Genomic DNA, 20209 nt, shown 5'->3' on the forward strand with positions numbered 1-20209 from the left:
CCCCCCCCCCCCCCCCCCCCCCCCCCCCCCCCCCCCCCCCCCCCCCCCCCCCCCCCCCACAACAAGGAGCTTTGCCCATGGTTTTTCTTTTTTTTTCTTCTTTTTTTTTCCTCAAACTTTATTAGAGCATGCCAGGGAATCAACAGGTTAGCCTATATATGTGTATAGTGTACTTTGATAATCAGGATTAAAGCGGAAGACAAAAGGCATCGAGTCCCAGCCATGACGACGTGACCAATTCGGTGAGAATTAATTCAAATGAGTTATCTGGCATTAGTCAGTCATTCGTATGATGTTGACATGAGTGGATTTACTCGACATGAGGCGACAACACACGTGTTGAGGTTGCACGAAGCCGTTGTGCAACATCACTCATTAAGACGCACGCGTGGCACGGAGCCTCCAATCGCGCGTTGACAATTGTACAAAGGGAGAGTGCTCAGCTGAAGTCTAGCAACCAATGACGAGACAAGATGAATAATATTATAGTAGATACATAAGTAAGTGTCATGTATATAAGAAACCAGCCGCGTCTTGGGCAAATGTGAGGCATTCGTGCATATACTCGTATGTAGTGTTTCCCAACCTGTGGCTTTTGGATTCCATTGAGCCGTGAGAAGCCGCTGTGTATTAGTTTGACATATGAAAAATTAAGAAAGCGACTGGTCACGTCGTATGTGTGTTGTGAAAATTGGTTGCGTGTGATGTATCTGTAAATGTGCCCGACATTCTTCGCTAAACCAATGCCAATCGCGTTTGTCCTCGCATTGCACGCAAGCTAAATTGGCATCCCAGGCAGAAAGGCCCTTGACAAGTCATAAAAGACACGGAGAGGTAACATGTTCCAAATTGATCCTCTCGTCATGGCAATTAAGCCGTGCATAACTTGTAAAGTGCCCGCCCAGTCGGGTTCAGCCTCGGTAAGGCATATTTTCGCCCATGAAACGTAATGAGATAGACATACACCCAAGCACACACAAAAAAGGAGCGCCTGCGCGAATTAAATTCTCAGTTTATGCAACTAAAATTTGTCGCAAGAGAACTTTTGCCTAAGAATCCCCCCATATTTGTGTTTCAAAGAGGCTCTTCGCGGTCGACCTGGGCTAATTGGCGGTATGCCCCCATCTGGCAGGTTTGTTATGAGTACTCCATGAGTACATTCCAAAACCACGCCACTTCCATCTGCGTAATGATAGATCACTTCGGGCTGTTGATTCCCAAGTCATCCACAATGGATACGGGTCGTGTTCGTTGGTATAAAAGCCCCCTCAAGACGTCGCTTCTTGCTGGTTGGAACTCCATTCAGAGAGGCCTTCGGTGTCGAGGTGGACCGGGCCGTCTGCCGGGGTTCCCTAGTGAAGTCAAGCCCTAGGATCTTTGAGGAGTGAGGAGCCGCCATTTCCCCATTCATCGTCGTGCTTGAGCCGCACGGGGGGGCTTTCCCGACTTTGTTCAGCTGGTGGCTCGTCGAAACTGGCGGTGTCGAGCGCCCAACCCAACGGCACAGGTTTTGGAAATTCAGGCCGGGATCAAACGAAATGAGCATGATGGACCGTGGCTCGTCGAGGCAATTCAAAGACTTGGGAGAAAAGACGACAACCCGTTCATCCATTGCCCAGTCGACTTCGTCAAAGTGAGCCTGACGGTTGAGGATCTCATCGATATAGTGATCCAGAGACTGGTTAGGCTGTTCACCCCCTTGCTCTCGCTCTCCATTGTCTGCCGGCCATAGTCTGACATATTGATCTGCCGAGTCATTGGCAACATCCGCACGCTCGGTGGGTGATGATGGCATATGGCCTGATTCTGAGGTTGGGCACGGCTCCTGTGGTCGTCTCCTGACCCGCAGCCGGAGTCGTTTGGCTGTCGGACTGGCTGCTGTTGTGGTGCTCACGATGTCTACAAAGGCTTGGCAGCTTGGATTGTAGGAACGAACGGGAGTATTGCAGAAGTCAAATGTTGAAGAGGAAAATCCCGTATCCCCACGATGGATACTGTTCTCTGGGGTTGAATCATCATGGGTCATGCTGCCCCAACTTTCGCGGCATTCATCTTCATGACGTTCATCGGGGTGGCGGTCTGTACTCTCGGGTGTAGAAGGCCAAAATAGCTGCTTTCGGTAGCAGGTCCGTCGACTCCACGAAGAGAGCCACTCTCTTCTGGTTTCAAAAATCGAGACTCGGCCAGATTTCTCGTCCTGCCCAAGTTGGAGATGGTTCCAGCGGTCATCAATTGGTCCATCTGTCGCACCTCGCCGCCACAGAGCTGATCTTGGCAAGACTTGAACCTTGGAAGAGTCAGATAGAGGGAGCCGAAAGGCGTAATAGAAGGAATCTATCGGATGTCCCGGTGAGTCCCACTCATACTCTTCGACTCCGGCCAACTCTTGGCTAGAAACGCCGTACAGATGGTTGCCAAAGATCTCAAAGCAGATGGTCGACCCCATTTCGGCACCAGCCAAATCCCAGAGAATGGTTCTGTGACTAGACCATGTTGAGTCTATCAGGGAGAAGCCTTGGAGCACCCATCGGCGCCGCCCCTGGCTTGGATAAGACTTTGTGCCGAAATATAGATATTGGCCGTTGTTGCGGACGAAAATATTTGCAGTCGAAAGCAGAGAGCGGGCATTGAGAATCCCCCCCTGTTTAAGGCTGTATATGATCAACCAGCGGATGGAAGTATGGGGTTTTTTCTGCTCGTATAAGCACGAAACTATGCCATCTGCATAATACAGCGGCCTGAATTGGTAGGGTAGATTTTCTTCAAGATTGGGAATATCACAGTCTTTTATGAGGTTAGGGATATCGATGCTTACTTCTTCGACAGAAGGGCCCTCGAGAGTCAGGATTCGCAGACGGTGCTTGTAGACAGGCGAGAGTTGCCTCGTAGTGTAACACAAGGCGCCGTTTGTGTAGGTAAATTGGAGAGCTTCGCTGGAGACTTCCAGCACATGAAACGGCCTTGCCATCTGGAGAGCCTCGCGTCGCTTGATGAGCCTCCTCAGCGCTTTGTCATATTTGCCGGTTTCACGCTCTGCCTCTTGCATGTAGCCTGACGAAAACTTGATGCTCTTTTGGAAGAAGCGTGCCGAGTTAGCATTTCCTGGTGAGTACGAATAGATGCAAAGTTGCGGTGACAAACGAACCTCCAGGACCTTTCGACATATGACAGCATCATACAGAATGTGTTGGAATTGGGGGCTGCTGATGGCCAGGTGGAATAAATCATCAGGTCCAAGATTGACGGCAATGAGCCGAAGAATCTCAGAAGGCACCTGGGAGAGACTCATGGCTGCGAGCTGGACAGGCGATGCAAATGCTAAGTCAGTTCAGAGGGAGGGGGCAAGCAAGCTGGTGAGGGGCTTTTCCCTTCAGATGCCGGCAACTGTCAACGGCCAAGGATTGCATATATGTACAGACAGGCCTCGGCGCCTCCTCTTTTTTTTTTTTTTTTTTTTTTTTTCCTTCTCTCTCTTTTTGGATACAACGCACCACTTCAGCCAGACGCCGAGAGCATCAAAGAGCCGCAAGCGCTTGCTGGCAGCAACACTTTGATTTCAGGGAACGCGTCCAGGTGATTGCAAGCGTAAGTTGGGCACAGTCACATCAACCCAGGCCGTGGCAGTCTCTCATTCGCATTGATGCCAAAGTCAGAGATGAGAATCGTAGGTAATCGACAAGGTTCGGTGAGGTCGGGCTGGATGTCGCGGAATGACAAGGTACCGGATAAGTAGTTGGCCGCTGGTACAGGGAGTTGCATCTTTTGAGACACAAGCCGCACTCGACTCTCCCTCGCACAGAGCCTCAAACAGGGATACCTTGGCAGTTTCTGGGTACACCCCCGTATTAGTAGTAGACTCTCGATCTTGTCGGAGCTTACTGTATTCTGCTCGCTGAATCATGGAACTAGCCGGCATGAATGAGCTAAAAGGCTGAGCAGCCATGGCGGGCGGCTGTAAAGGCGCTTGGGCTCAACAAACAACAGCCAAAACATGGTAGTCTAGGTGATCTCTCAGCTCGGCTAACACGAACGATGGATCGGCCTTGCTTGGCTCTGGACTTTGGCTTCTACTAGTGAATCAGAGTGTAACACAACCCAGAGGTGTCTCCTCGTGAGGATATAAGTTTCTCGTCCGGCGTAACTAACACAAGTTTAGTGTAGACAGGGGGTAAATGCCACCACACAATGCATCCAAAGCCGCAGAGCCTCATTAGCCCTCCAATACGGAGCGCCCTCCACCATGCAGGTTGATCAAGGAAGATTTACGAGTAGTATTTCTTTCCATATACTACAAGCAAGAGACAGGTCTGGTGGCATTACCCATTGATGAATCGGCCAGTAAGCGTCTATATACTGAGCTGTACTACTACGACCTGCTCGAAGAGGGTGGGCGAATTTATGCCTCGGTACCAAGTTTACAGGTTGATCTGCCAAGTATCACTGATCACATCCTCTCAAAGTCCGTCGTCTCTTAGCACCAAGTGCTGCATAAGCTGTTGCCTACAAAGGGGTTTAATCAGAGGCTGCATATTTGCGGGTATAGACCATCTTGTGCTTGACCATTCTTTTTATAATATTATACAAATAAAGAGAAAAGTCCGCATTTCATGTCATGCAGTAGTCAGTATTCCTAGATGGAACGCGTATGGAGCATCAGGTACGGAGGGAGGTACTAAGGCGCATGTACAGTAGCTGCTCGGTCACGTGCCGCCTCTGCAGCTCTTTACGCGACTGTACTTTTTCCTTCGCGTCAAGGCTCTGATGCATGCAATAGCTCCCTCTCCCGCCAAATGTTCGTCTATTAACCACAATGGCGGAGATCAAGATCGACAGCAAGCTCTTCCAGGAGCGTCTCTCGCACTTCGTCACTGCCTGGAAGAATGACCTCCGAGCCAAGGATGGGCTCTTTGGCGGCGTCTCGTCCTTCGTCATCATGATGGGCAAGGTCGAGGAGGTTCCCGAATTCCACAAGAACAACGCCGTTCACGTAAGAGCCAGCCTGCGCCCCGACACCGCTGCAATCCGACCGTGAACGCTAATGTCGTTTTTCAGTTTTGGCTTTTGGGCTACGAGTTTCCGACGACCCTGATGCTCTTCACCGTCGACACTCTCTACATTCTCACCACGCAAAAGAAGGGTACGTGAATCGTGAATCGCCCATCAACCAGGCCGCGCCACTGCGAGGCACTGCCGAATGCTAACACTCGACGCAGCAAAACATCTCGAACAGCTCAAGGGCGGCCGTTTCCCCATCGAGGTGCTTGTCAGAGGCAAGGATGCAGCCGAAAACGAGAAGCTGTTTGTCACTGTGGCAGACAAGATCAAAGAAGCGGGGGTAAGGCCACCTTCAATGCCAATTCGTTTATACCTACAGGCTTAAAACCTAACGCATTTTGACAACAGAAGAAAGTCGGCGTCATCTCCAAGGATACGTCCAAGGGCCCGTTCGTCGAAGAGTGGAAGAAGGTGTTTGGCGAACACTGCAAAGATGTCGAGGAGGTCGACATCTCCACCGCCTTGTCCACTCATGCCTTCTCCATCAAAGACGAAAGCGAACTACGAGCGATGCGAACGGCTTCCAAGGCTTGCGTGGCCCTCATGACGCCCTACTTCCTCGACGAAATGTCCAACATTCTCGATGCCGAGAAGAAAGTCAAGCACTCCGTTCTTGCCGACAAGGTAGATAAGAAGCTTGACGATAACAATTTCTGGAAGACTGTCGAGCTCCCCAGCAAAGGCAAGCTGCCCTCGGACCTCGACCCCGCGCAGCTGGATTGGATCTTGCCCCCCTCCATTCAGAGTGGTGGTAAATACGATCTGCGGTTTTCTACCGACCCGAATGACGACAACTTACACGCTGGTATCATTATCGCCGCCTTGGGTCTGCGATATAAGTCATACTGCTCAACGATCGCGCGAACGTACCTGGTGGATCCCAACAAGTCTCAGGAGAGCAACTACAAGCTTCTTTCGATGGTGCACAACACAATCATCAAGGAGATTCGCGATGGCATGACTGCGAAGGATGTCTACGCCAAGGCTTTGGGTGTCATCAAGAGCAAGAAGCCAGAAATGGAGAAGCACTTCTTGAAGAATGTCGGTTGGGGTGTTGGCCTGGAGAACAGAGACCCTACTCTTGTACTGAGTGCCAAGAACCAGCGAGTTCTCAAGGACGGAATGACTTTGATCATCAATACCGGATTCCAGGATATTGAGAACCCACAGCCTCAAGACAAGAACAGCAAGATTTACTCACTTGTTCTGACAGATACCATTCGAGTAACAGCTGCCGAGCCGGTGGTTTTCACCGCTGAAGCGCCGACAAGCGCCGACGCCAACTCATTCTTCTTCAAGGACGATGAGGAGGCACAGCCCACGCCCAAGAAGGAGAAGAAGGATTCCAGAGTTGGCGCCGTCGCCACCAAGAACATTACCAGCACTCGCCTTCGCTCCGAACGCACCACACAAACGGACGATGACGCGGACAAGAAGCGCCGAGAGCATCAGAAGGAACTGGCTTCTAAGAAGCAGAAGGAAGGCTTGGCCAGATTCTCCGAGTCAACCAGTGGGCAAAATGGCGGAGAGGTGAAGAAATTCAAGCGTTTCGAGTCGTACAAGCGGGACAATCAGTTCCCCTTGAAGATCAAGAACCTTGAGATTATCGTCGACTCAAAGAACAGCACTGTCGTCCTCCCCATCATGGGACGGCCTGTCCCGTTCCATATCAACACCATCAAGAATGCCAGTAAGAGCGACGAGGGAGAATTCGCCTTTTTGCGGATAAACTTCCTCTCGCCCGGCCAGGGTGTCGGTAGAAAGGACGATCAGCCCTTTGAGGACGCGTCCGCCCACTTTGTTCGCAGCTTGACATTCCGATCGCTCGACGGAGACAGATATAGTGAGATAGCTACTCATATCTCGAACCTGAAGCGCGATGTCGTTAAGAAGGAGCAAGAGAAGAAGGACATGGAGGATGTGGTGGAGCAAGACAAGCTGGCAGAAATCAGAAGTAAGTCCAAACCCCCAGCGCTGAAAGTGCCCATGCCTGAATACTGGATGCTAACTCATTCCGCCAAGACCGTCGCCCGGCTGTTTTGGACAACGTGTATATCCGACCAGCCATGGAGGGCAAGAGAGTGCCTGGAAAGGTCGAGATACACCAGAATGGTATCCGATATCAGTCTCCTCTCAACGCTCAGCATCGCGTGGATATCCTCTTTTCAAACGTCAAGCACCTCTTCTTCCAGCCTTGTCAGCACGAGTTGATTGTCATCATCCACATCCATCTTAAAGACCCCATCATTGTGGGCAATAAGAAGAAAACCAAGGATGTGCAGTTCTACCGTGAAGCAACCGACATCCAGTTTGATGAGACTGGTAACAGAAAGCGAAAGTATCGCTATGGAGACGAGGACGAGTTCGAGGCCGAGCAAGAAGAGCGACGTCGCCGCGCCGAATTGGACAGGCTATTCCAGGGCTTTGCCCAGAAGATTGCCGAAGCCGGCCGCAATGAGAACATCGAGGTTGATATGCCCATCCGGGACCTCGGATTCAACGGCGTGCCTTTCCGCAGCAACGTCTTCATTCAGCCAACCACCGACTGCCTCATCCAGGTTGTTGAACCCCCATTCATGGTCATCACCATTGAAGACATTGAAGTCGCCCATCTAGAGCGTGTCCAGTTCGGTTTGAAGAACTTTGACATGGTATTCGTCTTCAAGGACTTTACACGTGCTCCATATCACATCAACACCATTCCCGTCGAGTTCCTCGACCAGGTCAAGGATTTCTTGGATTCTTCAGACATTGCCTTTACCGAGGGTCCTCTCAACCTCAACTGGCCGACCATTATGAAGACAGTTAATCAAGATACCCATCAATTCTTCGTCGATGGTGGTTGGTCGTTCCTGCAGGCCGACTCGGACGATTCCGGCGCCGAAGACGAGTCCGAGGAAGAATCGGCCTTCGAGATGGACGAGGAGATGGATGAAGTGTCCGAGTCTAGCGAGGAAGATTCCGACTTTGGAAGCAACGCCAGCGATGATGACGATGATGAAGAGGCTGACATCGATAGTGAGGATGAGGGCGAAGATTGGGATGAGATGGAGAAGAAGGCCAGGAAGCGCGACCGTGAGAGTGGCCTCAATGATGAAGAAGGCCGTGGAGGTGGAAAGAAGTCACGCAAGCGATAATTGGACAGGCAAGGGATGCGAATTCAGACGAAGTGGCTCGAAGCCGGACCCGTTAAATAGGGGAGTGAATGGGCTCTTTTTTTTCAGTTTCTTTTTTTGGCTGTGTGTTTTAAATACTGGAACTTGTATTAAAAAAAAATCAGTGCTGATGCGGCTGCGTAATGGCCTCTTGGCTTCTATTATGATGAAATTTGCTTTTTCGAGTATGATTTGCTGCAGGCTTGGTATAGGTTGAGGGGTCTGAATAAGGAGTATATCATTTTTTGCAAGTGTATTTAGCCACTTTACATCACTAATCTTCGTTGTGAAAAACCCACACTTTATTTCACTGTAGAAGAGAGAGAGAGTTTGGAGTTTGGATATGCTGAGTTGGTAACAAAAGGTGCTACATTTTTCCATCAATAGCCCCTTTCCCAGCGTTTGACAAGGACAGGGCTAGAGGGAAACAAGTAAAAAATGTAAAAACGTAACAAAAAAAAAGGCGATTCAAAACTCCCCAACTCCAACAGGCAAAAACCTCCCCCTGCGTCGGATTCATCGAGAGGGTAGGAAAAACCCCTTTCATCCTAGTTTCCCCCCCCCCCCCATTTCTTACTCCCTCTCACAACTCATGTCCTTTCATCTTTCATGGTCTTTTCATCCTCCTTCTTCTTCTTGTTTCTCATCCAGCGTTGACTACCTCTTTATGTTTTGTCTTTGAGTAAAAAAGAGAATGTGGATAGGAAAGGATAAGGCAAACGTTCAACCAGCCCCGAACAACCCAAAAAAAAAAGGGGGGGGAGAGAAAAAGAAAAGGAAAACGGCGTTAAACAAAAACCGGCCAGCGCACGGGGAACAAACAAGGCATTACATCGATATAAACGCATCAAAAAAAACCGGAAAGAGGTAGGCGTAGAGCAACCCCTTTCATCTCATCTACTACGCCCCCCATTGTTCCCCGCTGCTTTTGATTTGATTTTTCTTCTTTCTTTTTAGATTCTACGCAAGCCGATGGCTCAAGCGGTCATAGAATTTGCTATGGAACCTCGGGCTCATGGGCGCCAGGAAGATGTGAGAGCTGGAGCTGCCACCGGAGGGCATCGGGGCCATGCGGAGCGCGGCGCGGGAGCTGTCGCGAGTTGCCTAAGCATCAGGACGGATCTCGCGGCCCGAGGCCACGGCAGTGTTACCGCCGGGTTTGGACGTAGGGACGTTGTTCCACGACAGGTAAGTGTGGTCACCGAGTTTCCTGTTGGTCGACGTGTTAGAGCGGAAGGGGAAGGGAGAAGAGTAGAAGAGAATAAAACGAACCTTGGCTTGATGAGATGAGAAGCGAGGAAGATGACGCCGAGGACAATGCACAGGCCAGCAACAACAATGTAGGCGATGCCAAGGAAGTTGTTGCGGCCACCCACGACGGTGCGAGTGGTGATGATGATGGACTTTTTGCCTCTGTATTCGGTTGTGGGGAAGACTGTCATTTCATAGTTAGCACCAAGTTTGCGCTGCGATTGACGATTTTATCACATACAATCGTCGACAATGATTTGGTAGCGTCCCTGAGCCATCGCTTCGGTGTCGTTGCGCTGGTAGAGCTTGCTAAAGGTTGGCAAGCCGGCAGTGCGCATCCAGACCTGGAACGCCTGCCACTCCTTGAGGTTGGGGGGAGGGTTGGTCTTGGTATAACCGTCCGGATAACGCTTGCGCCAGTTGGGCGGCGGAATGATTTCGCTCAGCGACTGCGTGGTTGGGTTGTACAGGTCTCTGTCGCTGCTCCAGGCGATGTTGGTGTTGTTGGCCATGAGGTATGTCCGCGTCTGGTTGCCACGGCCTCCGGGAGGGTTCAGCAGCTCGGGGCTGGTGTAGGAGTCGTTGAACATGGAGTTGGCAATGAGTCCGCACGGATAGTACGGCTTCTTGACGCCGTCGATGGTCTCACCATACAGAGGGGTGCATTTTGAGCCGTGGATATCGCCATACGACCTGTTGTCTCCCTTGAGCTGGTTGACGTCGAACGAATCGGCGTATCGACGATGGTTCTGGTAAAAGTTGGTGAGCTGGTAGTAGAAGAGAACCGGCGGGCCCATGCTCTCGGGGATGTTGAATCTCAAATAGCATCGATCTCCGGAGACCTTGACGCCCGGGTTGACCGTGATGTCAACATCGGATTGGACGGCCCATTGCGCATCAATCGACGTGTTGGAGGTTTTGAACTGAGTCTCTATGTCGCTGCTAGGCATGGAGCCGAAGCCCTTGCCGTTGTTGTAGGCCGGAGCATCGGCTGTGCAGTGGGTGTAATCGAGGCGAATCTCTTGCACCTAGACCATGGGCAAAATCCGTCAGCGCCAGGAATACAAACAAAACATACAAGAGGACAGATATCAAAAGCCGGGATCTCCGAGCATACCTGAGTGCTGGCATATAGCAACAAGCCGCCGATTGGAGCGAATATGACGCCGATGGCGAAGAAGAGAGGCAGAACTGTCTTTGGAGTGAGAATTGGCCTGCGAGGCTGTCAGCATCCTGCAGACTCGGGCTTTTGCGCCGTTGAATCGTCCGGAAAACCTACTGCCAGGCTTTGAGTCGCTGTTGTCGAAAGGCCGTGTCTATGATAGTCTCATCGTCAGCAAATCCGGCACCTCCAAGCAGCGCATCCAGAGGCATCGTCGAGCTACTCACTCGCAGGGCGACGGCTCTTCTTCTTGTCCGGCTTGTTCGGGGCTGTATCGAGAGAGTCGAGGGAGTCGGTATGACCTCCCCGCGGTGAGTCGGACATGGCGGCGAGTTGGACCGGAGCAACAATGCGCGGATATCGACAAGAGGCTGGAATTTACTTGATGGTGATTGACGGAGTCTGCGTTCCAAGGGGTTTGTTCGAATGTCCTCGACACGGGGGATGTTCAGAGTGCTCACAGCTGTGGCTGAAAGTGCGCATTACGAGTTCGCCAAGGCTGTGCGTGGAGTGGCGGTGCACCGCTTCGTCAGCAGGATCCGGACTTTCCATGTCCGTGATTCCAAGTTATTAATAACACTGGGCGCACTCCAGGTTAGGCGGGCGTTGAGCAGCGGAGGATAATTGTGTGCAAGGCTGGCATATTCATCTTCTTTTTCTTTTTTTTCTTCTTCTTCTTTTTTCCCCTCCCTCTCTCTCTTTGACTTTTCTATGCAAGTGTTTTGTGTGTCCTTGAGAGATGACGCGCATCGGCTAACAATTACCCCCGTAAGCTACAGCCAGGTGTGGTTATGTGATCAGTGTTTGTCATTTTAAAGATGGTATGGAGTCCAAGCGCTGCGTATAATAACGACGTATTAAAGGGACGGAGCCTGCAATACCGGTACCCGCTTCAAAACAGTACTGAGACTTGCTGCCTCTTCATTCTCCTTACTCGTAAGGCCTCCAATGACCATCATTCCGTCAGTACCGACTTGTTATTTCGATGGCCGAACATATTTCCCAAGTTGCGGGAGGGGGGGAAAAAGGAGGCCAGAGAGGAGCACGGCATGAGGGAGAGTCTACCAGTCCATCTCGCTTCTACAGCGTCTCCGTGGAAGCCAATCTAGTGCATGACTTATCAATGGTAGCTTCCACAGGCGTGCCTCCAATCTTCTAGACTTCGGAGCGCCAAGTCATAGTCTATGGATGGATCGAACTAATATCGGGAACTGTCCATCACTGTCCATCACCGCCTAGCCAGCTGAGGGACAAATTCTGATCAACAGCTGGTGGAAAGGACCATGTTTCTCTTATTTCTGGATATGAGTTGCCAAGTGCTGGGCCGGCTAGCACATGGACAACCGGAATGAGCATCGGCTACGGCGATGAGTGATTTTCAATGACATCTCTGCCAGTGGAACACCACATGGGTCTCTTTGTCAAGGTGCGGAGCCGATCAACCGATGCCAGCTGAAGCCGTCTTGCCGTCTTCCACGAGAGGGAGATCAACTGTCATCGTAACCGGGTATCGTTGGATCGGCCCATCGCATATACCTTAGCTCCCTCTGTTCCTCTCCTAACCCTGTCCTTCTCGCTGATGATTTGTTCCCATGAACAAAAGAACAATCATCGTATGCGTATGTATACTACTAGTAGCGATGAGTTTCGTCACCGCCAGATGCTAGCGGCAACTCGCTCATGTACCGAGGCGGAGGAGACCTGGGGCTTCATGCAGTCCAAGTACCGCTCGTATACCTACTGGAAAGCGGAGGTAACAACCCAGCCACCGTCGACGCACTCTGTACGAGTACAGTACAGTACTTGCTCGTAGATGTATCAGAACCTCGTCTGCCCTTTTGTCTTGTAGTCGTCTGCACAGCTTGGAGCTAGCGACTCCTGGCGTCATGGTTGGCTGGCTACGGCTGCGAGACATGCTTATGCGGCCCGATTGAGTAAAGCTGGGGACGAAGCCGAAGAGCCAGACTGGTCATCGATATGCACATGCACATCGCTCATCGTTCAGATGTGCCGGGGTGTGTTCAGGTCATGAAAAAAAAAATGTTGCAATGGGTAAACATCAAACGTACAGCACTCGAGTGCACGAGTGAATCCTGAGTAAGCCGTGCAAAGCATGGTCAGACAATCTCGGATGGTCAAGGGGTGTTCAGCCGGCCTCATCTCTCAGCTTCCCAATGCTCTTGCTGTTGACAACACTAGTGCTACTCGTAGCACAAAGAAATGCCTGTATTATACCCCGTGATGCAGACGAGACAGTACATGGTCCCAATCTGTTGGGAAACCGGCGAGCGCGCGCTCCGGGCAAGCGGTTCGTGCCCTTTGCTGGGCGAAATGGTAGGTAGTGTATGTACTCCGTAGACATGCCGGTCCGGCACACATATCCGAAGTGGCCAAATTCTTCGACGGCTGAAGGAAGGCTGACGACAACGCCGAGCCCCGGAGAGGCGAATCCTGTGCTTTTTCTCTTAAAGGTTCCTCATGGCCGTCATATTTCCTCTGGGGGTGTTTTGTCATGATGGCATGTTGTCGGACTTACGACGTCTCGGATTCCAACCGCCAGCCTGTTGAACCTATGCCGCCTCTGACCCTGACGGGCTATGCACCTCACCCTCCACTGAGTGGTCCAGGCCGCCCGGTCTCGAAACTCCGCGCGTGTCTGGTTCGTCTCGACCCCAGAACGGCGGTTGATAGGCTGAATGTCCGGCCGTGGCAGCAGCCGCTCCTCCGCATCGACCTGACGCACCGCTTTGAAGGGGCGATTCCAATTCGTTGCCGTCTTGCGTGGCGCCGTCTGAGCAGCCATGCCGTCTTTTCCATGATTAGCTCCTGTTGTTCCCTCAGCGGAACGCGTATGGATGGTAGCTCAGGACTGAGCGTTGCCGCCTCTAAAAGTTAGCCACTACGGAGTGCTGTAGTGTGGGAATCGAGTCCCGCTGTTGTTGAAGATGCCAAGACCCAAGACCCAAGGCCAAGAGCCGAGTGGTGCATCAGTAAAACTTGGACCAACGAAATCGCCGTGTGTTGTCTGTCGCCTTTGCCGCGCTGCCCGTCATCATGTCAGTGTCTTGCCCTGCGGAGTTTAGCATTTAGAGTTTGCCATCAGAGAGCCGCCGTGGCTGGGAGAATAAGATCAAATCCTGTGCTCCGTACCGTACAGTGACCCTACCTAAGGATGTAGCGCATTATCAACGGGACGGTTCAAGTTGTATGTTGGCGGTGCGTCTCGTCAAGTGATGTGGATGGTCTCCCTACCTACCTAGTAGTAGTAGTAGCCATTAGGTAGACAAGATGCTTGACCGCCTACTGAAAGGCCATGTGTGAGACATTCATGTCTTGGAAGGACGGATCGAGCAAGGTGCGGCCAGCACTCTGCGCAGTATGTACATGCCAAGTACGAAGCAGCTACGGAGGACCGTCGAAATACCTACGAGTACGAGGACTCTGTACAACCGGACGTCATTTTCTCACCACGCTGATTTAGTAGTATTACGTGAAGCAAGATTCCTCAACTCCATTTCTCCGTTTCTTTACTCCGGCTGCTGTGATGGACTGCTTCACTGTCTCACATATTCAATCTTTGGCGAGACAGGTGGGCCACTAATAGACGACAGATTGCAGACTACACGTGCTAGTCTGTGGTAACTATCTATACTACTGTTGATACTAACAGCAATCAAAACCGCAAATTGCCATCACGCGATTTGCTTGGCTCAGCTCTTTGGCTGCCGCTAACACAAGAGCCAGAACTTGTGCTTCTCGCCTACAGAGTACAGTCCCCAGCTTTTCTTCGTCTTGGCTTGGATACTTGGATACTCACCCCCATCTCCACTCAAGGGCGAGGCGCAGCAGATTCGACATGACTGACCGTCAAAGTGCCTCCAGGGCCAAGCAGAGCCCCATCTGACGACCCCCTGTTTGCCGCCTCTACAGTACTCGGATTCGGCTGGCCTGGCCTGGATTGGATGGGACAGGACAGGACAAGTCGTCGGGTGTCTGACACTTGCGCTCAGCAGGGCAGGGCCAGCGACGGTGTCTTGCGAGAACGAGCGCTGCTGGAACCAAGTCGTTCGTCAGTCAGTCATCAGGCTGCAGCTCATGACCTGCCTAGAAGGCTACAGCGCAGCAGAGAGAGATGCTCTTCCTCTTCCATTGACAGGGCGAAGATGCTCGACGCTCGACAAGGCGAATCCATTGATGGACAGCCCCCCCACAACAGGAGTTCGCTGAAGTTCCAAATCTCCGTGCTTCCAATGATGTCTGCTAGCTCTGCAGCCTGAAGGCAGCTTGAGGATTTCCGAGCTATCGGCGAGGGCGAGGGCGACGGCTGCCGGGGATCGCTGGTTAGTAGCGTCTCGGGCCCTCTGAGCCGTGGTGCCATCAGCTGCCTCAACAACAAAGTGCTCACTAGCAATTCATCCGATTCATCGCCTGCATGCATGCAGCGCCTAGACTACAGTACATATACAGACTAACGGGCCCTGCAAAAGTATCTGTACGAGTGCCTGTCCCCCAGCCTGGCGCTACTCGCTCACGCATTTGCTCTTATAACCAGAGTGTAGCCGCCCTCATCTCGCTGAATTTCCCACACCCTAGACCCGGGCGGTTCGGCTCCTTGAAGCATTGTCTAAGCAATCCTTGTTCAAATGAAGGGATTCATTCGACTTTCCCGAAGCATTCAACGCCTTCTTTGACGATTAGATCTCACCAAAGGCCCTTCAGAGGAACCCTTAAGAGGAACCCTTAAGAGGAACCTGGCCCCCGCCGCGTTTCCATTACGCATACAAAGTAGCATACATTTGCCTTCCAAGGTTGGCTTTACACCTACGTCCACGCATCTGCAGCGGGGCGCTCACTCACCAGCCACCAAACTTTGCTTGCTCCCTCTTACAAGGCCACGCGCCTTGCTGTCATTCGGCTATCTAGCTTGCCGTCAGGCCCATCCAGCTTATTCTTCTTTTTTATTCCATTTCTGTCTTTTTTTATTTATTTTATTTGATTCTCTCTTCTTCATCGGCGTTTCTTTTTCTCCATTGTCTCCGTGATAGTCAAACCATCTGGCGTCTCATCATCATGGCCTCTTCTCAGTCGACATCTCGGACCACCCGCCGTGTAGATCGGGATACGGGCTTTCCAGAACCCTTTGATCAACGTGAGCAGACATATCCATTCCTTCTTCTCCTTCTTCATCTTTGGTCATCACTTTACTAACATGTTTCTCTTCAAAGTCAGCAATACTACTCTCCCTCACCCTGACGCCGACCTCTCGCCAAACGCCTGCATCTCACACGATGACTTGGCTGGCGACCATGCTCTCAAGAGAAAGCGACTCTCGTTCTTACACCGTCACAAGGGCAGGCGAACCCTGATGCATGGGATCATCGGCCCGCAATCCGAACGCGTCAGCAGCGTCTTGTCACTGTCGCTATCCCGCTCCAGCAGCAGCCTCCAGGTCGGAGAGGCAGCCCCTAAGCTGACGAGCCCTTCGATAGCCAGCTTTCAATCCAAAAGCGGCAGCGAAAGCGCGGAGTCTACCAAGAAGGAGGACGAGACACCGCCATCTTCACCTGACAGCATAGGCCACAGTCCCAAGAAGACCCACCGGTTCAGCAAGTGGCGGCGCTCTCGAGGTGAAGAACGGGATTGAGCAGCCGGCCATATACGAACAAGTACATACCGCCTTTTGACAAACACGCCCGCCTGGGCGACATGCATCATACATTTTTCTTGAATCTTTTGGACACTGGAAGAAGAAAAAGGGGAAGAAAAAAAGATGGAACGAATTTACGACTTTCTTTTGTGAATTGACTTACAGCATATTTCTCACATTTTTTAATCTATAAGCGACGGAGTTTTGGGGCGGGCATTGAAATTGGGAACAGGACAACAGACGGACGACAACGGCCTTTGTCTCGAAATCAACGGTATTACTATTGGCTCTTCCTTCAAGAGAAGGATCTGTCCTTAACTTGGCAACAAGTACATTGCTTGGGAATCTGTTTTGTGAAATAACGACACGGCACATAAAGAACTGCAGTAGCTGATGTGTAATAAAAGAGTGACAGTGTTGACATTGCCACGACTAGCACGCTTTCGTTATCATTGTTGGTCATTGTGTTTTACTAAAGCGAGGGTGGTATACATCTCTCTCGATCTTTATCGAAAGTTGACCCATCGGAAATGGGTGACGGAAGAGAAGATACCTATGTATCTCTGCATACTGACTATGACTCTGAAACTGAAACGGACTGTGGCTGTGAAGCCGCGTTGTCCTCCCATTGCCCCCTTTAGCTCCCCCGGTAAGTGGTGTAGCTGTACGGACTCAACAGCAGCGGCACATGGTAATGCTGGCCCTCTTCGACGCGAAACACAATCGTGGCCTCGGGGAAGAAGGTGTTTTCCTCGCCAAAGTAGCCGGCAGTGTCGAAGCGCAGCGTCCACCGCGAGGGGCCCTTGACGGCGCCCAGGACGTCCTCGAGCGTGTAGACGGGCACCTCGCCGGACGAGGTCTCGGAGCTGTAGGGAAGCCAGACTGTGATGCGGCCGTCGTCGTTGGTGAGAGACTCGAAGGTGTTGACGGCCGTGTGGGCGTTGGGAGAGCTGGGGACGGGGCCTTCGAGGCGGACGCGGATGCCCTTTGCGGGGCGGCCGGCGGTGGTGTCGAGGACGTGGCAGGTGATGCGGTCTTTGTCGGCCATGATGGAGAATTTCTGATTTCTGATTTTGATTTGATTTGATTTGATATGTTGGGTTTACGTTCAAAGAGGGAAATGCTTCTCTTTGCAGATAGGTAGATGGAGGTGCTGTGGTGAGATGATGGTGGGGTAGGTAGAGCTGAATGAGATGCGGGCTTAGGAAGTGAAGGCGAGGATGCACAAGAAGCAGAGCGTGAAAGAAGGCGGATTTCTTTGCTTCTTTTGTATGGAACTGGTAGTGTGAGACGAACGAACAAAGGGCTGTGACAGGACAGGACAGGACAGGACACAGCAGCAAGGCCAAGCAAGGCTGGGAGTTGTGTGTGTTTCTATTCTTGAAGCTGCATGTTGATGTTAGTCGACGCTGCAGTCCCATCTAGTGTAGGACTCGGGACTTGCACTCGGCCGGGCATCCAATCAGTGGGCGGCTCAGCCACGCTGTGCGCCGGGTGCCGTTAGTGGAGGTGGCCGCCTGGAGAGCGCTGTTGTTTAGCGGACGGGCTGTTCTGTAGGTCTCTTAGGCCTACTATAGGTTGTGAGTGATCTGGGGATGTGATAGATCCAATGGGCGGCTGTGATTTGCTTGCATCTAGGACATCTGGTCTATTGATTTTCAAGTTCACAGCCCAGGCTAAACAAGGCCAAGCCACCAACTCGATGGTGATATGATGTGATTTGATGATATGATACGATACGATACGATACATTGAAAATGCAATGCAATGCGACGTGACTGAATCCAGCCCGTCCGTGGGTTGCGGCATGTCGTCACAGCTGCCACACTCCTTTTTTCCATCTCCCTTTTTAGCATCCATCAAAAAGAGCAAAAAAGAAAAAAAAAAAACAATGCAAAATGCATGACCGCATCAAGGGGCCAGAATACGCCGGTGGCTGCTCTCACCACATGGCCGCCACCTTTATTTTGTCCGCGAATTGCCCCTCCATGGGCATCTTCCGCCTTCGAAGCGCCACCCTTGAATCCCTCCCACTCCCCCCGCGAATCCCTTTTTGTGTCCCGTAGCCTCGTTTGACCGCGTCACTGCCAGCCTCGCCCTCTGCTGCTTTTTCCTCTCTCCTCCTCCTCCTCCTTCTCCTTGGTGTTTTTTTTTTCCCATTTTTCTATTTTTAAAACTCTTCCCCCACCTCCTCCGTCTTCTCCCTCCTCCTCTCCCAAACCATGGCCGCAGTCATCGACGAAGACGCCCTCGAGCCGTCCCTCCAAACGCTCCTCGACCAGCGCTCCCTCCGCTGGATCTTCGTCGGCGGCAAGGGAGGCGTCGGCAAGACCACGACCTCGTGCTCCCTGGCCATCCAGCTGGCCAAGGTCCGCCGCTCCGTCCTGCTCATCAGCACCGACCCCGCGCACAACCTGTCCGATGCCTTTAACCAAAAGTTCGGCAAGGAGGCCCGCCTCATCAACGGCTTCGACAACCTGAGCGCCATGGAGATTGATCCCAATGGCAGCATGCAGGACTTGTTGGCCGGCCAGGGCGAGAGCACCGAGGACCTCAACGCCATGAGCGGCGGGATTGGAGGCATGATGCAGGATCTTGCTTTTGCTGTACGTCCGCCTTGACAGGATGCAATATCTATCCATCTATATATGAATCTAAAACTGACCTATTATGCCGTATGTATAGATCCCCGGCATCGACGAAGCCATGTCCTTTGCCGAAGTCCTCAAGCAGGTCAAGTCCCTCTCCTACGAAACCATCGTCTTCGACACCGCCCCCACCGGCCACACCCTCCGCTTCCTCCAGTTCCCCTCGGTCCTCGAAAAGGCCCTCGCAAAGGTCTCCCAGCTCTCCTCCCAGTACGGCCCGCTGCTCAACGGCTTCCTCGGCTCCAACGGCGCGCTGCCCAACGGCCAGAACCTCAACGAGATGATGGAGAAGCTCGAGTCCCTGCGCGGCACAATCTCAGAGGTCAACACCCAGTTCAAGGACGCCGAGCTCACCACTTTCGTGTGCGTCTGCATCGCCGAGTTCTTGAGCCTTTACGAGACGGAGCGCATGATCCAGGAGCTGGCAAACTACGGCATCGACACCCACAGCATTGTTGTGAACCAGCTGCTGTTCCCCAAGAAGGAGAGCGATTGCGAGCAGTGCAACGCTCGTAGGAAGATGCAGAGCAAGTACCTCGACCAGTATGAGGAGCTCTACTCGGAGGACTTCAACGTCGTCAAGATGCCCCTGCTGGTGGAGGAGGTGCGAGGAAAGGAGAAGCTAGAGAAGTTTAGCGAGATGTTGGTCAAGCCGTATGTTCCGCCGCAGTAAAGGGTGAAGGGGGGGCGGGCTGTGAGGAGAGAGAGAAACAATACAAGATTTTTGTAAAAGCAGAGAAAAAAAAATAATGAAACGAATTCTATTTCATGTATGAGTAGACACTCAATGGGCCATATATGCTGCGTCTGGATTCCTTCTTTTGAGATCCATATATATGTACACACTTGAGGGTGCGCTTGGCTACTTTACTATGGCAATAGTGGTTGATATCACAGCTAAGCGTATGATGTATTAATCAGTTTAACAAACATTTGGATATAGCTTCAACAACATACCCCTTTATAAACCGATCCATTACATCAATAGGTATATACAACCATAGGTAGTAGAGACTTCAGGGTCCCGTTAAGCTCTTTCCTTAAGTATAGTATCTTTTACTTTTAGCCTCCTAGGTATTTAAAACTAAAGTTATATAATTTTATTTTTAGTAATTAATTAATAACCCTGCGCTAAATTTTTTTTACTATTTCCCTAGTAAAAATAAAGCTATTATTATTTTTTTTCTAATATAAAATAGTTAATTAAGCTTTTAAATTTACCCTTATTTAATACCCCCCTTTTCTAACTCTTTTACCTATTTTATTAACTACTTAACTAATCTAGTTAATT

General features: G+C 51.4%; 6 protein-coding genes across 6 annotated transcripts; 3 read left to right on the forward strand and 3 right to left on the reverse strand.

Annotated features, from left to right (window-relative positions):
* Positions 1–1222: 1222 nt before the first annotated feature.
* Triagg1_9575 (uncharacterized protein) lies at positions 1223–3289 on the reverse strand (the record flags this gene model as incomplete). Its single annotated transcript, XM_062904547.1, has 1 exon — positions 1223–3289. One exon carries the CDS (start codon positions 3287–3289, stop codon positions 1223–1225), a length of 2067 nt encoding a protein of 688 aa, XP_062751505.1.
* Positions 3290–4810: 1521 nt separating this feature from the next.
* On the forward strand, positions 4811–8192 carry Triagg1_9576 (uncharacterized protein; the record flags this gene model as incomplete). Its single annotated transcript, XM_062904548.1, has 5 exons — positions 4811–4987; positions 5053–5137; positions 5214–5335; positions 5404–7009; positions 7078–8192. 5 exons carry the CDS (start codon positions 4811–4813, stop codon positions 8190–8192), a joined length of 3105 nt encoding a protein of 1034 aa, XP_062751506.1.
* A 1122-nt stretch (positions 8193–9314) lies between these two features.
* Positions 9315–10947, reverse strand: Triagg1_9577 (uncharacterized protein; the record flags this gene model as incomplete). Its single annotated transcript, XM_062904550.1, has 6 exons — positions 9315–9420; positions 9483–9645; positions 9703–10489; positions 10540–10675; positions 10741–10777; positions 10851–10947. The coding sequence occupies 6 exons, from the start codon at positions 10945–10947 to the stop codon at positions 9315–9317; spliced, it is 1326 nt and encodes a 441-aa protein (XP_062751507.1).
* A 4885-nt stretch (positions 10948–15832) lies between these two features.
* Positions 15833–16267, forward strand: Triagg1_9578 (uncharacterized protein; the record flags this gene model as incomplete). The annotated part of the gene is made up of 1 exon (XM_062904551.1): positions 15833–16267. One exon carries the CDS (start codon positions 15833–15835, stop codon positions 16265–16267), a length of 435 nt encoding a protein of 144 aa, XP_062751508.1.
* Positions 16268–16907: 640 nt separating this feature from the next.
* Positions 16908–17318, reverse strand: Triagg1_9579 (uncharacterized protein; the record flags this gene model as incomplete). Its single annotated transcript, XM_062904552.1, has 1 exon — positions 16908–17318. The coding sequence occupies one exon, from the start codon at positions 17316–17318 to the stop codon at positions 16908–16910; it is 411 nt and encodes a 136-aa protein (XP_062751509.1).
* A 1174-nt stretch (positions 17319–18492) lies between these two features.
* Positions 18493–19591, forward strand: Triagg1_9580 (uncharacterized protein; the record flags this gene model as incomplete). The annotated part of the gene is made up of 2 exons (XM_062904553.1): positions 18493–18876; positions 18956–19591. The coding sequence occupies 2 exons, from the start codon at positions 18493–18495 to the stop codon at positions 19589–19591; spliced, it is 1020 nt and encodes a 339-aa protein (XP_062751510.1).
* Positions 19592–20209: the final 618 nt, after the last annotated feature.

The sequence above is a fragment of the Trichoderma aggressivum genome (genome assembly GCF_033847375.1).
Source record: "Trichoderma aggressivum f. europaeum strain CBS 100526 chromosome Unknown scaffold_055, whole genome shotgun sequence".
In the NCBI taxonomy this organism is placed as follows: domain Eukaryota; kingdom Fungi; phylum Ascomycota; class Sordariomycetes; order Hypocreales; family Hypocreaceae; genus Trichoderma; species Trichoderma aggressivum.